General features: G+C 40.9%; 1 protein-coding gene across 8 annotated transcripts in view; it reads left to right on the forward strand.

The window, feature by feature from the left end:
- Positions 1–17,833, forward strand: part of PDZD2 (PDZ domain containing 2) — a 474,581-nt gene that overhangs the window by 417,686 nt on the left and 39,062 nt on the right. For all 8 annotated transcript variants that reach the window (XM_032135867.2, XM_058430032.1, XM_058430033.1 and 5 more), the window contains 6 exons: positions 749–863; positions 4,579–4,652; positions 4,798–5,023; positions 6,456–6,573; positions 8,213–8,345; positions 16,691–16,772. In XM_032135867.2, the coding sequence (XP_031991758.1) occupies positions 749–863; positions 4,579–4,652; positions 4,798–5,023; positions 6,456–6,573; positions 8,213–8,345; positions 16,691–16,772 (748 nt within the window). The remainder of the gene's footprint in view (positions 1–748; positions 864–4,578; positions 4,653–4,797; positions 5,024–6,455; positions 6,574–8,212; positions 8,346–16,690; positions 16,773–17,833) is intronic.

The raw sequence follows: 17,833 nt of genomic DNA on the forward strand, positions 1-17,833 counted from the left end.
AATGAAAAGTAACAGGTATAAAGAAGGACAGATAAAGTGGCCTCTGTATGGATTCAAGTGGATTCCCTGGCATTCTGTGCTATAGGTCTCAGTGTGAGATGGCCATGCCCTCTTCACTCCTACGATGTAAGAAGTCACCAACACTTGACTGCTAGGGCCAGAACCAAGGGTGCAGTGAATGACCCTCAACTTTTATCTCCAGTGAAAGAAAAGCAGAGCCTGCAGCTTCAGGGAGTACCCTTGGTGATCCTTTTGAATGAATTTCATGGCGTTGCCATTATCATAAAGGAAATGATATGAATAACTTGACATAACACAAAAATCAAAATACTCATTTTGATATTATACAAAATGGAAAGACTAGAACAAAAGAAAACAAATGTGGCACCTGCATATAGTGGGAAATGATTCTTATGAGCTATTTAGTGGATCCGTATGAAATTGCCATTTGTGGAGGTCAAAGATTGTCAAATATTGGCAATTTGGTATGTTTCTGCCTAAAACTTTTTCCTTTAATGTAATGTGTGGCTAGGACAATGTAAATAGATCTGAGGAAGGGAATAAGGAAGAGAACACAAACTTGAGTTTGGAGCTAGTTGCTTAGTTTAACTCCAGGCCTGGTTGGGGAGGGCACTTCAGTTAAATACTACAATGGGACAGATGTCTTCAGTTAAATACTACAATGGGAAAGATGCCCTCAGTTAAATACTACACTGTCAACCTGGACTCTCATCTGCTTCTGATCTAGGGCCTTGGCTTTAGTATTGCTGGAGGTCGAGATTGCATTCGTGGACAGATGGGGATTTTTGTCAAGACCATCTTCCCAAATGGATCAGCTGCAGAGGATGGAAGACTTAAAGAAGGTAGGAGAAAGCCTCTTGTATCCTCAGTGACAGTGACTTTGATCCCATGAGAATCTGCCTCTTCACAAGATGTAGTGAATGCCACAGTACCTAGTAGACCTGGGCGGAATCTGCCTGGCACAGTCAGTGTAACCTGAGCTTCACTTTCCCTAGATGTAAACTTGGAATATTAACACCTGCCTTGAAGAGTGGTTATCAGGATTACATGAGATAATATGTGGAAAGTGGCTTAATATTTCTGTTGGGGTCTTTAGTGTCTGTCTTGTCAACTTGGTCTGATCATGTTCCTTTCCTTGAAAATTTTGAGAGTTTGGGGTCCATTCTTACCTCAGGGCTGGTGTGGAAGCAGAGTGCCTGGTCATTAGTGGATATTTAACATCTTGCTACAGAAATCAACGACCACATAGTCTGGTTCCTAAATGAACATCTTTTATTTATTTATTTATTTATTTTTTAATGAGACAGGGTCTCAATCTATCACCCAGGCTGGAGTGCAGTGGCATGATCATAGCTCACTGCAGCCTCAACCCCCTGGGCTCAGGCCATCCTCCCACCTCAGCTTCACGAGTAGCTGGGAATATAGGCGCACACCGTTATGCCCAGCTAATTTTTGTATATTTTTGTAGAGACGAGGTTTCGCCATGTTGCCCAGGCTGGTCTCAAACACCTGGGCTCAAACGATCCGCCCACCTCAGCCTCACAAAGTGCCAGGATTACAGGCATGAGCCACTGTGTCTGGCCCTAAACGAACATCTTTTAATTCTCAATAGCACCTGCCATTTTGCCACATGTGAATATACTAGACAAGTGCTTCTGAATGCAAATTAAAGTAATATTGAGGTGCCAAGTTCTACCTTGCAAATAATTTTTAATGTTTAAATATATCATTTTATAGTGCTTTAAACACTTACAAAGCAATTCCACATATTTAATTATTTCACTAACTGCCTTGCAGCCCTGTCAAATTGGCATTTTGGAGTGACCATCTTAGAAACAGAAAAGTGACACTCAGAAATGTTAAGTGACTAGAAACTTGTCCCATCCTTAGTAAAGAGCAGAAGTGAAATTTAAACCCAGCTTTGTGATCCCAAGTTCAACTCACTTTCCCACCTTACTTGAGAAAATCTAGAATAGATATACATATCTTTATATTTTCTATGAAATACTTATCTGGATTAAGATTATATACTTTTTATAAAGTAGAATTGCCCAAAAGTTCTGAACACACACACAGGTATATATATATATTTATTTTATTGTACTTTAAGAGGCAGGGTCTTGCTCTGTCATCCAGGCTGGAGTGCAGTGGTGTGATCACAGTTCACTGCAGCCTCAAATTCCTGGGCACAAGGGATCCTCTTGCCTAAGCTTCCCAAGTAGCCAGGACCACAGGTGTGCACCGCCATGCCCAGCTAATTATGTTTTTAAGAGATGGGGTCTCACTGTGTTACCCAGGCTGATCTCAAACTCCTGGCCTCAAGTGAATGTCCCACCTCTGCCTCCCCAAATGCTAGGATTGCAGGCCTAAGCTACAGCGCCTAGCCTGCACATATTTTAAACAGCATTCACCAGAGCATGAATCCCTATTTTTTCCTCTCACTTATTAATATGCTTCCTTCATGAAATAATTAAAGTAGAATATTTTTAGTTATCTTCAAAAATGCTGTGACTGTTCAGTTCAATTGACCTAAACTTTAGGTGCTTTTGTGCTATATGGGTTCTTTTTTTGGAACTGATAAGAGTGAATTGGAATCTCCTATTTTTTTAGGCAGAGCAACCATCGAACCCTGTATGCTAACAATAAGACGTGACCAGGCTTAATTCTCCCACGGCGGAATATTTATTTCTCTCTCTTAGAGGAAGGGTTGACTCCCAGGTGGTGTTTGTGTTGAGTTTTAGAATAATATAAAATTCTAGCAGAGCGTCTTTATAATGGATGTGCCATGTGTTCACTTAATTGAAATCCATCCTGCAAGGCTGGTAAAATGGAGCAAAATGGGGAAAAAAAAATCAATAGTTAAGAAAGGTTAATAGCACTTGATTCTCCTAAATACTGTTTTTTCATATGTGTTCATTTACAAGAAAAGTAAGTCATTGGAATGGATTTCAACCTGTTGAGTGATATGTCTTTAAAAAACCTTGCATACATTTTAAGAGTGCGAGTAATCATTTTAATATTTGCTCCTTTTCCCCTATGGAAACAACCTAAAAACATCCACCTCCTCACCTAATTGAGTAACTGGTTATGCCAGATTTTTAAACAGAGATTAGTTCACTTATTTTATAGCTTCTGTAATTGCATTAAGGGGAAGCCACATAACAAATGCATGGGGCGCAGCTACATTTTTGTAACTCATTTACAGGATTCCTTGAATTGTGCACACAGTGTGCTCCTGGGATTGGCTGTCTGCAAGAGGTGACAATGTGTGTTCTTATGCTGCTTTGCACTTTCTTATAGGTGTACAGAGTCCCTCTTCTCTACAGCAATGCTGTGCAAAGTTCATCTGTTCTTCTCTCTGGGGCATCTTTGTAGTGTTTTTGATGAACTGTTATTCCAAAAAAACAGGCCATGTCACAAGAGTGCAAACCAGAAACGAGCTCTGATAAGTCAACAGGATGTCCAAGTTCTTTTATATTCCTAGCAGACGCTATCAACAGCTTGAAAAATGACCTGATTGTGCCGCCTTAGAGTTAAAAATAATAGGAGAGCTGGGGCAGTGGGCCATGAGCGAGCATGTTCCTGCACATGCCTGGCAAATTAACATGACCCCGCAGTCATCTCTGAGATAGAAGCTTATAGTAACTTGCCAGCTTACTGACAGAGAACCTGGAACTGCATCAGTAAGATTATTTTTGGGCTGGGAGCAGTAGCTCACACCTGTAATCCCCGCACTTTGGGAAGCCAAGGCAGGCAGATCACTCAAGGCCAGGAGTTCAAGACCAGCCTGGCCAACATGGTGAAACCCTGTCTCTACTAAAAATACAAAAAAAAATTAGCCATATATGGTGGAGTGCACCTGTATTCCCAGCTAGTCAGGAGGCTGAGGCATGAGAATAGTTTGAACCTGGAAGGCAGAGGTTGTAGTGAGCTGAGGTCACGCCACCGCACTCTAGCCTGTGTGACTGAGCCAGAGCAATACTCTGTTTAAAAAAAAAATTTTTTTTTAGTAAAAAAAAAAAAAAAAAAGACTATTCTGGGCTGCCATTGCTCAGTAATATTTTAGCAAGTTTTTTGTTATCATTAAAGCCATTTTCCATACACCATGCTGATTCTCTGGGCTCGGGGAACTTGTCTTTCTACAAATATAGGAGTGACTTCTCAAATGTTATATGTGTTCATGCCTCATTGCCAGTGGGTTTAAGTTTTTAAACAATGACTATGAGGAACGCCTTTGAACTAGATTTCTGCAGTTTGATTTCTAAACATAGGACATCTGTTGTCAAACTTGGCAATGGCTAAAAAAAAATAAGATTTTCATGCTTCCCATAGTTATTTTAATTGAAGATTGAAATACAGAATTACTGCAAAAGAATATGTGTTGTCATTAATTGTCTCATTTTGTGACATTCCTGGGAGCTAAGCTAAACAATAAAAGTTATTTTATATGGTAGTAAATCAGGGACCATATGGTATCCCATAATAAGTCTGACTGAGCAGTTAAATTCCAGGAAATTAAAGGTTAATGTTAATGTAATTCTTACATTTGATCACTAGGAGATGAAATCCTAGATGTAAATGGAATACCAATAAAGGGCTTGACGTTTCAAGAAGCCATTCATACCTTTAAGGTAACAACATTCTTATTGATCTCCTTTATCCTATTTTCCTTCCTTTATTTCCTTCTGGCTTGGGTTTGGTGAGATTTTTTTTTTAACCCTTTGATGTAAGGATAGTCCAAATGTTTCAGCCCACCTTTCCTCGTTGTTTTCTCAGCAAATCCGGAGTGGATTATTTGTCTTAACGGTACGCACAAAGTTGGTGAGCCCCAGCCTCACACCCTGCTCGACCCCCACACACATGAGCAGATCCGCCTCCCCGAACTTCAATACCAGTGGGGGAGCCTCGGGAGGAGGCTCTGATGAAGGCAGTTCTTCATCCCTGGGTCGGAAGACCCCCGGGCCCAAGGACAGGATCGTCATGGAAGTAACACTCAACAAAGGTGATGGCAGCTATTCCTTACCTTTGTCTCATTTCTTGAATAACATTTTGGAATCTGTTGTTAGCTTAATTCTTCCTCATTGTTCTATGAATTATTCCTTTGGTACAATCTTCTATCAACAACAGGTGGTCTCTACATGGGACAGTGAGGTCAGGTAGAGAGATGTTAGTCACTTTAGTCAAAGTGAAGGGAAGTTACCAGTAGCATAGAGCTCTCTAAGCTCTCCCCATGAATCACTGTGTGTCAGAGGCTTGTGTTTAAAAAAAAAAAAAAAAATCACTGGCCAGGCACAGTGGCTCATGCCTGTAATCCTAGCACTTTGGGAAGCCGAGGCAGGTAGATCACCTGAAATCAGGAGTTTGAGACCAGCCTCCCCAACATGGCGAAATCCCGTTTCTACTAAAAATAAAAAAAAGTAGCTCGGCGTGGCGGCAAGCACCTATAATCCCAGCTACTCGGGAGGCTGAGGCAGGAGAATCACTTGAACCCGGGAGGCAGAGGTTGCAGTGAGCCGAGATCAAACCACTGCACTCTACCCTGGGCAACAAGAGTGAAACTCCGTCTCAAAAAAAAAAAAAAAAAAAAAAAATCACCAATGAGCTTAAGTCTAGGGCTAATATAAAATTTTAAAGAACAAAAGATTGGCCAGGTGCGGTGGCTCACGCCTGTAATCCTAGCACTTTGGGAGGCTGAGACGGGCAGATCACGAGGTCAGGAGATCGAGACCATCCTGGCTAACACAGTGAAACCCCGTCTCTACTAAAAATACAAAAAATTAGCCGGGCACGGTGGCAGGCGCCTGTAGTCCCAGCTTCTCGGGAGGCTGAGGCAGGAGAATGGCGTGAACCCGCGAGGCAGAGCTTGCAGTGAGCCGAGGTCGTGCCACTGCACTCCAGCCTGGGCGACAGAGCGAGACTCCGTCTCAAAAAAAAAGAACAAAAGATTATAGTTCAGTGTACAGTTAACACTAGTAACTAGAATTCATGAATGATCACCAAATCTTACTGCTTTTCATCGCTGTTTCTTTTTCCTCCCCACCTACTCTAGAAACATGATGGAAGATTAAACAACCAAGAGATTAGTTGTTAAAAAGAAAAGCAAAAGAAAGCGAGTTTGTGTACCTAGAATAAAAACGTTACTTATAGCCTGCCTATTTCTAAAAACAGATATGAGGAGATTAGTTAGACTAAGCAGAGAGTTGACCATTGGATAATTCAGTCTGTAACTAGCTCCCAGGTTAGCCATGGGCTCATTCTATTAGCAGCAGTGGCAGTGTTGACAAGGAAAAGCAGGATTTACATTCTGAGTCTGGACCAGAAATAAATGGTTATTGGTCTGAATAGATATTAATTCTGTTTCAAATCAGTTACACTTTTTTTCTAGTGATTGTGTAATTTTTGTTTTTATTTTCTTTGAATGGTGCCTCTCACAGAGCCAAGAGTTGGATTAGGCATTGGTGCCTGCTGCTTGGCTCTGGAAAACAGTCCTCCTGGCATCTACATTCACAGCCTTGCTCCAGGATCAGTGGCCAAGATGGAGAGCAACCTGAGGTTTGTTGTTTGCCTGATAGTGTAAGGTTCTGGAGTGTTCATAAATATGAAATATACACGTGTGATATTTGCTCAATTACTTTCCTTTGAAGGATGTTGAAGCTTTGAATTCTTTCCAAGAATATAGCCAAGACTACAATTAATAGCATCTCCAAAAATGTAAATGTTAATATAAATGAAATTTGGTTGAATTTGAGAACTCTAGATCTTGGCTTCCCTACTTGTTTTGTTCTATTTGGTCTCAGAAGTCCAGTTTCAGAAACTTGACAAGATACAACTCTGTACAGATATCTATGATTAGCTCAATATTTTCTTTCATTTTATATTCACACATGTAAAATTCATATGAAATACTGGAACTGCTCAAATGGTTCAGAATCACTTGATGCCAAACAGTCCTGAAATAATGCCCTTGAATAGGAGGCATTTCTTACTAAGTACTCTCTCAAACTTTTCCTATCATTTTCATTCCTTGTTGAATGGCCATGTCTAGGTGTCTACTTTCTGAAGTCACTGAGTGTCTGATTTCTTAATCCAGATAGTTGAGTTGTCACATGGGCGTTCTGTTTACACAAGAAATATCTAGGTGTTCTATTATATAGTAATTGCAGTGAGTCAGTGCCCACCTAAACGTCATAAGAATGTACGTGTATTGCACAAAGCACCCTGTGCTAACAGTATCATCTTTCTGCCCTGTAAACTTCCAAGTCCTTTAGTGGTTAAGGGATTGTCAAAATGGCATTCATTGAGGTTGCCATTTTGGGGCCCTGTTAATAGCTTATATTATGTTTTTAGTTAATCATTACAGTAAATTTCCATATGAAAAAAAATTTAGCAAATCATCCAAAGTACATTAAAGAAAATATACTTTTAGAACCCAAGGAAAAAAATCCTTTAATGACATCCCAAGATGATGTTTCTTTCTTGAATGATTCCATATGTCTGGAGCCTGCCAAATGAACATTCTTCAAATCCCATATAAAGAGTCTTTGTTCTCTCCTACTGACTTCTCTCCCTGTAATTTCCAGTCAAAATGGGCAACTTGTCCCCAATTTCTCATTTGTTCAAATTTGAAACGTTTTTACAAATTCTTGGGTAACCTTTGAGCCTCAGCTATTTCCTCCTTAAGTTATAATAATCATTTCAAGATGGTAGGAAGAGAGAACTGCTGGTGGTCGAGGGGTTCTGTCATGTGATGGTTGACAGTCAGACCCGAGTTAGTTCAACAGTGTGTGACATCTGGGTGACCCCTCTGAGCCTGTGTTCCTATCTGCATAATGGGAATAATTTTACTTACTCAAAGCTTTGTTATACAGCATGCTTCGTATAGTGCCTGGCATATAGTATATGCTCAAAAAATGGTAGGTTTCATCATTGTCCTTATTATCAATTTTATTTGACTTTGCTATTTCTGAAAATGCCAGTAAATATGCATAATGACCTTTGCCCACTTAAAATCGAATGTGTTTTAATGAATGTGTTGCATTTTTACCTGTATGCCAATGGGAAAAGATATCATGTGCTTCTTTAAAGTATTCAGAAAAGATTTCATATTATAAACCTCTCCTAGCAAGAAGGCTATTTTAGCTTTAAGAAGCTGGCTGCTAACACAGAGTGTGGATTCCGTTGCCCTCCCTAGCCGCGGGGATCAAATCCTGGAAGTGAACGCCGTCAACGTCCGCCATGCTGCTTTAAGCAAAGTCCACGCCATCTTGAGCAAATGCCCTCCAGGACCCGTTCGCCTTGTCATCGGCCGACACCCTAATCCAAAGGTGAGGTGGTTCACCCTCTTCTGAACGTGGGAAGATGATACACCTTCCTAGGATATCGTATACTCTTTGGTGAGATGGTTTTCCCAGCTGGGGATAGGCAGGCAACCTATGGGTGGTTCATGTGGGAAATGAATCTCTAACCTGGACTTCGTCTTCACAATCTTAGAAAATCTTACTAGAACATTTTGACAATGTTATCTGGTAAATTTGAAACTTGTCTGGTGGGAGGTAAGAATGCTGTGTTCTGAGTACTGGCTTTTTGAGCTCTGGTGAGATACTTAACCTCTTTGGGTTTTTGCAACAAGAGAATCTGCAAGCCTTGGACTGGACGGTCTCTATGACCCTGTCAGTTTCAAGATAAGAAGGCTTTTCTTACCACATCTTTTGTTTGGCCATATTTTGGGAATTCTGTCATCTTTAGGTTTAATGTTGAATAATTATTTTTAAAACAGTTTCAGTGAATTTTAAACTTCCTTCAATTAAGAAATGAGGGCCAGGCTTGGTGGCTCACACTGGTAATCCTAGCACTTTGGGAGGCCGAAGCAGGAGGATCACTTGAGCTCAGAAATTCAAAACCAGCCTGGGCAACATAGTGAGACTTCGTCTTTATTTTTTTTTAATAAAAAATAAAAAGAAATGAGAAAGTGTCACGATAAGTATAAAAATAAATTGTTCATAATAGTTGGAAAGAAAACTACTTAGAATTTAACTTAAACTTGGGTAATATACTTAATTCATTTAAACTGTGCATTTCCATAGAATTTCTAGAGTACAAAGTTTTTCAGTTTACTTAAAAAATTTTTTTTTAAAATAGAGATGGGGTCTTGCTGTGTTGCCCAGGCTGTTCTGAAACTCCTGGGCTCAAGCAATCAATCCAGTTCGGGCTGAGATTAAAGGTGTGAGCCACCATGCCCCACGTTAGATACTTTTAATGGACAAATAAATGTCTTCAGATTTGTGGAGGAATGTTTCCTTCTTAATGTTCATTTAACTGTTGAGTCAGAAAAATACCTGTTTATCTTATCAAATGATTATCTTGAAATTTAAATAAATGAAAATGAAATCTGGCTTTGCAGACCAATTGCTTATTTGCAAATGTTACTTTGTAGAGTTTACTCCCATCAAAGTTGGGGAAAAAATAAAGCCCAGCATTTCAAATAAACTATAATGGAAAAGTTATTTGTTAAGTTTATTCGAAATTATGAAGGATACTATTTTTCTGATCAAGTCTTCAAGACTAAATTTTTTTTTTTTTTTTGAGACAGGGTCTCACTCTGTCACCCAGACTGGAGTGCAATGGCACAATCATGGCTCACTGCAACCTTGACTTCCTGGGTTCCAGCGATCCTCCCACCTCAGCCTCCAGAGTAGCTGGGACCATGGGTGCGTGCCAATACACCTGGCTAATTTTTATATTTGTGGTAGAGATGAGGTTTCACCATGTTGCCCAGGCTGGTCTCGAACTCCTGAGCTCAAGGCGTCCACACACCTTGGCCTCCCAAAGTGCTGGAATTATAGGCACAAGCCACCATGCCCGGCCAAGACTAAATTTTTAAATTCATGCCAGGACGCTTTTCATTAACTACTCACACAATTGTTCTGTAATCTACCTAAGCAGCATAAATATGTATTGAAATTCTCCTGACCATGACGTTTAACGTACATTCACATTTTCCAGTACTGGTTTTGCTTGTTCCGCTAACGACACATTCTGAAAGTGGGAGTTCTTTCTTTGGTTTATCTAATACAGATGGCTCCACGGGAGACCAGAGGAACCACATGGGGCCTTGAGCCAACAGGACATAGTGTATCACTGCAGCTCCTTACATTTTATCATTGTAAAGATACCCATATAGTCTTCTGTTGAGAATGAAATATTATTATTAGTATTATTAGTAGTATTATTAGTATTATTTGAGATGGAGTCTCTCTCTATAGCCCAGGCTGGAGTGCAGTGGCACGATCTCGGCTCACTGCAACCTCTGCCTCCCGGGTTCAAGTGATTCTCCCGCCTCAGCCTTCTGAGTAGGTGGGATTACAGGTATGCGCCACCACGCCCAGCTAATTTTTGCATTTTTAGTAGAGATGGGGTTTCACCATGTTGGCCAGGCTGGTCTCAAACTCCTGACCTCAAGTGATCCTCCCGCTGGATGACGGGATTACAGATGTGAGCCACCACGTCTGGCCTGAGAATGAATTATTAAATGACTTTTTCTTACTTACAAGTTTTACTTGGAAGGAAAGAGAGAAGATCCTTTAAGTCTAATGTTAGCTGCTTAGCCTGGGTACCACCAGCCCATGTGAACCTGGTGTTGAACAGGAGGCAGAGGTGCCAAGGAGGCCCTGGGGGTAAATTGGGATGGGTGTGGAGGTTGTGAAGCAGACAGGCAGGCTGCCAGGCATCAATAGAGGGACTATCCTTCCCTGTCTCCCTCCAGCCAGGGCGATTCAGATCATCTATTCTCATCCTATATCAAATTCATTACCTAAACATTTATTGAGCTTCCACTGGGTGCCAGGCAGTGTCAACATACCAGGGATACACAATTAATTCGAATGTATCTCAGGAAACTTGCAGCCTACTCTGAACCTGAAGTTCACAGGACCTTTACCAGGACATTACGAACTGCACAAATGTGGGAATATATTTGCAATTGTGGACAGAATCAACAGCTTCTATCAAATTCGCAAGTCATTCATGACCCCAAGAATGTTAAGCATTTTGTTAGAGTGTGAGGATGTTATTGTCGTTAGACTGATGAAAGACAAGACCCAATTTAAAGAGTGGCTCCTCCTCTGTCTAAGCCAACCTTGACCTGAGCAGAATACTTCTGTAATTAAGGCCTGAGAGCCCACTAATTTTTTTCTCAGCATCAGCATCACACTCTTGACCCACACGGAAGTTGCAGGTAATCATAGTCCCTACATTGTTGGACTTGGCTGTTACTTGGTTATATCTCTTCTCTACTTGCACAGTTGCCTTTAACTTTTTGAAGCTAACCACAGGACACTTCAGCAAGTTCAACTCAACCCAATTTTTGTTTGTTTGTTTTTGGACGCACACAGGAAAAGAAGGAACCAACTCAATTCACTTTTTTTTTTCTTTTTTTGAGACAGAGTCTCTCTCGGTTGCCCAGGCTGGAGTGCAGTGGTGCAATCTCGGCTCACAGCAACCTCTGCCTCCCGGATTCAAGTGATTCTCCTGCCTCAGCCTCCCGAGTAGCTGGGATTATAGGCGGGTGCTGCCATGCTCGACTAATCTTTTGTATTTTTAGTAGAGATTGGGTTTCACCATGTTGGCTAGGCTGGTCTCGAACTCCTAACCTCAAGTGATCCACCCGCCTTGGCCTCCCAAAGTGCTGGGATTACGGACATGAGCCACCACGCCTGGCCTCAATCCACTTTTAACACTATTTTTTATTCTTTTGAGCACTTGTTGTAAAAGTCTTTTTAAATTAGCTTATCTCTAATGTTGTGATTAAGTTGTATTTAACAAAATTTAGCTTTTCCTTCAGCAACTCAAAATGTTCACTAAGGGCGAGTGCGGTGGCTCACATCTGTAGTCCTAGCACTTTGGGAGGCCAAGGTGGGCGGATCACTTGAGGTCAGGAGTTTGAGACCAGCCTGGCCAACATAGCAAAGCCACGTCTCTACTAAAAATACAAAAATTAGCCGGGTGTGCTGGCAGCTGCCTGTAGTCCCAGGTACTCAGGAGGCTGTGGCACAAGAATCACTTGAACCCAGGAGGCAGAGGTTGCAGTGAGCCAGGATTGTGCCACTGCACACCAGCCTGGGTGACAGAGCAAGACTTTGTCTCAAAAAAGTAAAAAAATAAAATCAAAGTGTTCATTAAGAGCATTACCTCTTGGCCGGGTGCAGTGGCTCATGCCTGTAATCCCAGCACTTTAGGAGGCCGAGGTGGACGGATCACTTGAAGTCAGGAGTTCGAGACCAGCCTGGCCAACATGGTGAAACCCTGTATCTATCAGTAATACAAAAATTAGCCAGTGTAGTGGTGCATACCTGTAATCCCAGCTACTCCAGTGCTGAGGAAGGAGAATCACTTGTACCTGTGAGGTAGAGGTTGCAATGAGCCAAGGTTGTGCCACTGCACTCCAGCCTGGGCAACACAGCGAGACTTTGTCTCAAAAAAAAAAAAATACTTCTTACCCATGCCTGTCATATGGGCATACCTTGGTATTCCTTGTAGTGTTGTTAATTACATCCTAAATGTTCCCAGGCTACTGTGCTTGATGGACTGGTACACCACCTTAACAGTAAGAAGTCTATGCCAAGAGCCTTTGTGGGTCCCTCTATGTGCCATATCTGAGATTTCTTGGTGGCATCAATTTAGACACTTAGCGATGTTCATTTGTGGTCCTGGTCCTCTCCAGGATAAATTAGTGCTATCAAGCTATGGCTCTATGTCTTGATCTGGGGATGTGATGTCAACAACAGTGCTGGGACAAAATTGCCTTTAGACTAATGCAAAGGCAACTGTGCTTTTCTTCAGACTGTGTTCCCTATATGCATCCTCAGAAAGGTCTTGCATACAAAGTTTTTTGAATAAATAATATAAAACCAGGCTGGGCGCTGTGGCTCACACCTGTAATCCCAGCACTTCGGGAGGCCAAGGCGGGTGGATCACCTGCGATCAGGAGTTCTAGACCAGTCTGGCCAACATGGGTAAAACCCCATCTCTACTAAAAATATAAAAATTAGCTGGGTGTGGTGGCAGGTGCCTGTAGTCCCAGCTACTCAGGGGGCCGAGGCAGGAGAATTGCTTGAAGCTGGGAGGCGGAGGTTGCAGTGAGCCGAGATTGCACCATCACACTCCAGCCTGGGGGACAAAAGCAAGACCTGGTCTAAATAAATAAATAAATAAATACATACATACATACATACATACATACATACATACATACATAAATCCAAGTCCCAGCTGGGCGCAGTAGCTCACATGTGTAATTCGAGCACTTTGGGAGGCCAAGGCAGGTGGATCATTTGAGGTCAGGAGTTCGAGACCACCCAGACCAACATGGTGAAACCCCATCTCTGCTAAAAATACAAAAAAATTGCCGGGTGTGGTGGTATGTGCCTATAATCCCAGCTACTCAGGAGGCTGAGGCAGGAGAATCACTTGAACCTGGGAGGTAGAGGTTGCAGTGAGCTAAGATTCCGCCACTGCACTCCAACCTGGGCAATAGAGTGAGACTCTGTCTCAAGTCAATCAATCAGTCAGTCAATCCAATCAAACCAACCAAGTCCTGCTTCCACCTTTTTCTGTTTTTTCCCCTTTGTCACCTCCCATTTTTCTCCTTTCTATTCTGTGGTTCTGACACCTTCACTTAAAATCTCTTCTCTTTTGTTTCACTGCTGGCTCTCTTTGCCTGAAGGTTGCATCTAAAGCAGTTCTCAGCTTCTTCCTCCAGAATCTCCAATTGGATTCTACCACCCACATCACCTCCTTTCACCTCGGGAAGCAGTCCAATAACCTGTGGCTGCCCTAATACATCCGTCAGCAATGTTACAGAAAACTGAGTTTTCAGTGGTTTGCAGTCATTGGCTTCAAGGGATGTCTGACTTCAAAATAACAGCATAACATGGGTCACGATTTGTTCAGAGGTCCAGTTCATCTCAGCCCCAAAACCCCTGCCTATTTTGCCAATACAATCAAACATCCAAATGGCATTTCAATGCAAAGCATCATAATCCTGGTGGCCGCCATGCCATTGACCATGCAGGGTCATCCATGTTTCTAGCCACAATAAAATGGTCTTCTCTGATAGTGTTGGAGATATGTCCAGCAAAACCAAATGCCAGTGTTTGTTTGACTGGATTTCACGTTTCTTCCTAGGTAAACATGGTGTTCTTGGTTGTAACCTCATGCTGTATTTTTCTTTTGGTTAAGATTCCATTTTATGTTGAATGTATTTTTGTACCACTTAGCCCAGCATTTCATGCCAATAGTACATTTTGATACTGAATGTATGTGCTTGCTTAGTTTTCTTGTTATTCCAAGAGAAATACCACAAGGATTTCTTTTCTTCTGTTTCTCATAATGTCTGGAGCGGTCGCTGCCCAGTTGGGTTATTTAAGCCTTCCAGGTCTAGTCAGGCTGAGATTTGGACGTGCTGGGATAGCAGCTTCTAGCTTATGTTAAGTGGAAGAAAGTAATAGAAGTCCATTTTTCTCCTAGTCAAAAAGTCTAGTATTAAGAAAAACAGCAACCACTCTTTAAGCTGATATTTTCCCTGACTCATTTATATAAAATTATTCTTTACTATGTGGAGGGGGGTGTGTGTGTAAGTATATATGCCTGAGTGCATGTATGTGTACATATTTTATTTCCTGTGAAGCCTACCATAAAACATTACATAAAGGCCACAATGTCATAATTTACCTGTTATGATAAAATATAATGCTGAATTCTGTATAGAAATATTAAGACAAATTACTATGCTTATCCAAACATTGCTTATGCCAAATATTAGTACATAAAATTACCATTCTAAGTTTTAAATACTCCTACCTTTAAAAAAGAAACTCCACATTTTCTTACTATTTTAATCAATATATTTCAGTATATATCAGGCTTTTTAAAAAAATCCTCCCATGAATAATGACAGTTATGGATAACAACTGAATCTGCCATGATACTAATAAATATAGAAGGAATAGAAAACTTACAGAAGCACTGTTGTGAAAGCCTCATAGTCATACTTGATTTAAGCCATAATAGTCAATGATGCTAAAACCCTGGGGTACAAATATATTGGAGAGCGGGAGATTTACATAGCCTCAAACTGTTTCTTTACAGATTACTCATTAATGACTGAAAAAAATTCCAGTGGAGGAATCTGGCAAATTCCATCCCCAATCAAGAGATCAAAGTTATCACCGATTATAAGACACATTGACCCTTAGTGCCTCTGAATGCACTGAGAAGGAAATCATTTTTATACTTTTTCTGCCAAAAAAAAAATGCATAATCTAAATCTAAGCATGAGGAAACTATCAGACAGATCCTAATTGAAGGTTTGGATTGGCCTGGTTTCTTCCAAGATATCAGTGCCATGAAAGACCAAGGAAGGTTCGGGAGCTGTTTCAGATGAAAGGAGACTAAAGACATACAACAACTAGATCCTGCATTGCCAAAAACAATTTTCTTAATAAAACATCACTATGCAAAGAAGTTGATCCGTGACAGCCCGCTACAGGTCCACAGCAAGATGTACGTGCACCAAAATGTAAACATTGTGTCACCATGCACACGATTACATAGTTGAGTTGACATTTTTTCCTTAGCATGATGATGTTGATGAAGCTGTATGCTAATTTGCATTCTGGAGTTAAGTTCTTATCCCATCACAGGTTGGCATTAAACTTTCTGTGAGCTAGTCCCAGACTACAGACACACTTCGAGTGGTACTTGCAAAGGACACTATTAGAAAAGTACTGTCAGTATTCAGTATTTAGTCAAACTGGAATATAAAATGTATGTTACACAGTCATCAATGTTGCATTTCCTGAATTTGATAATAGTATCATGGTTATTTAAAAGAATGTCTTTGTTTCTAAGAGACCCATGCTGAAATATTTACAGGTAAAGGGTCATGATGTCTGCAACTTACTCGCAAATGGTTTAGCAAAAAGCTGTAATTCTGTGTGAGTGTGTGTGTGTGTGTGTGTATAGGGAGGACATGCATGTGGCAAAATGTTAAAAATGTGTGATTCTAGGTGAAAAGTATACTACTTTTGCACACTACTCTTACATGTTTTATGTAGGTTTAAAATTGTTTAAAAAGAATTAGGCCGGGCACGGTGGCTCACACCTGTAATCCCAGCACTTTGAGGGGCCAAGGTGGGTGGACCACGAGGTCAGGAGTTCAAGACCAGCCTGACCAATATAGTGAAACCCTGTCTCTACTAAAAATACAAAAATTAGCCAGGCATGGTGGCGTGCGCCTATAGTCCCAGCTACTTATAGTGAAACCCTGTCTCTACTAAAAATACAAAAATTAGCCAGGCGTGGTGGCGCGCGCCTATAGTCCCAGCTACTTGGGAGGCTGAGGCAGGAGAATCACTTGAACCTGGGAGGTGGAGGTTGCAGCGAGCCAAGATCAAGCCACTGCACTCCAGCTTGGGTAACAGAGAGACTCTGTCTCAAAAAAAAAAAAAAAAAAAAAAAAAAATGGAAGTGAGTTTTCTGGAGAGGCAGATATCAGCTGGCCCTGTGGTTTGCCTCTTTATCTACACTTGACTCTGACTCTGGTCCTAGGTACTTTTATTGGGAGAAATAAATAAATAAAACCATCTAATCTTTGCTTTCTGCTGAAAATCAGGTTTCCGAGCAGGAAATGGATGAAGTGATAGCACGCAGCACTTATCAGGAGAGCAAAGAGGCCAGTTCCTCTCCTGGCTTAGGTACTGTAATCTCACATTTTCATTCAACATTCAGAAGAGTTTCTCATTAAGTTCACCCACGGGCACTCCCCAGTGCAGTATTATTGGATTCTTTGTAATTATTGGGTTTGGCAAAAGTAGCTGTCAAAGACAGTCTATGCTTTCTCTTGGCTGCTAGTTTTGATTTCTGCAGTTATTTAATGTGCTTCATTAAAGATCTAATCATGCATGTTCTTATACTACTTCCAAATAATTTGCAAAGGTAAGTTAGAAGCATTTCATGTATATGTGCTTGATTCATTCGAAATGCTAAAGATGAAAGGGAAACAATAACCAGAATTTCAGTAGTTTGGTAGATGCAGAGTATTATCTACCAAAAAGCCTGAGATTTCTTTACATGAATTAAACAGTTTCCATTCAAAAGGGTAATAGAGGTAGCAAAAATCATGATTTCGCTGAAGTGGAAAAGTTCAGGCAGAGAAGCTTGAGATAGTAGGAATTTCATATGAATTTAAAATATGAAACATTATATCAAGTCTTAAAAATATTTAAGTTTCCTTTAGCATGGAAGCCTAAAGGGACTCTTCACACATTTCTGAGCTTGAGATTATACTGACGTTCAGATTGCTACCTGGGAGGAAAAGGAACTGAGACATAAGTTATTAGTTGTCAGAGGAAAAGGAAAGCATCGGGTTTTTTGGCAATCATGAAATACCCTGATTATTTACATTCGTAATTAATATATTCAAAATGGACACAGCCATCATAGGCTTTTTATTCAACCAGTTCATCATCCCCACCTGCCTGAAAGCTGTGCTGTCATAATCCCAGCATTTCCACTTGATCATTTATAAAGAGTTCATTAAGCCGTAATCCTCATGCCCAAAGTCCCTTTTGCTTCATGGCATATAGTTTAAATCCTGAGCCTTTTCATCCTACAGTTAAAAACTAAAATAGATATTCAGTCATCTTCTCAGTTCTTTCATGAGTTTCTTGGGTGATGTTCATTTGTTCATTCATCCTTCAATCCATTCAGCAATTATCACCGAACACTTAGTAGATATGAAGTACGATGTACAGCT

This window comes from Hylobates moloch, unplaced genomic scaffold, assembly GCF_009828535.3.
Source record: "Hylobates moloch isolate HMO894 unplaced genomic scaffold, HMol_V3 SCAFFOLD_17, whole genome shotgun sequence".
Taxonomy (NCBI): domain Eukaryota; kingdom Metazoa; phylum Chordata; class Mammalia; order Primates; family Hylobatidae; genus Hylobates; species Hylobates moloch.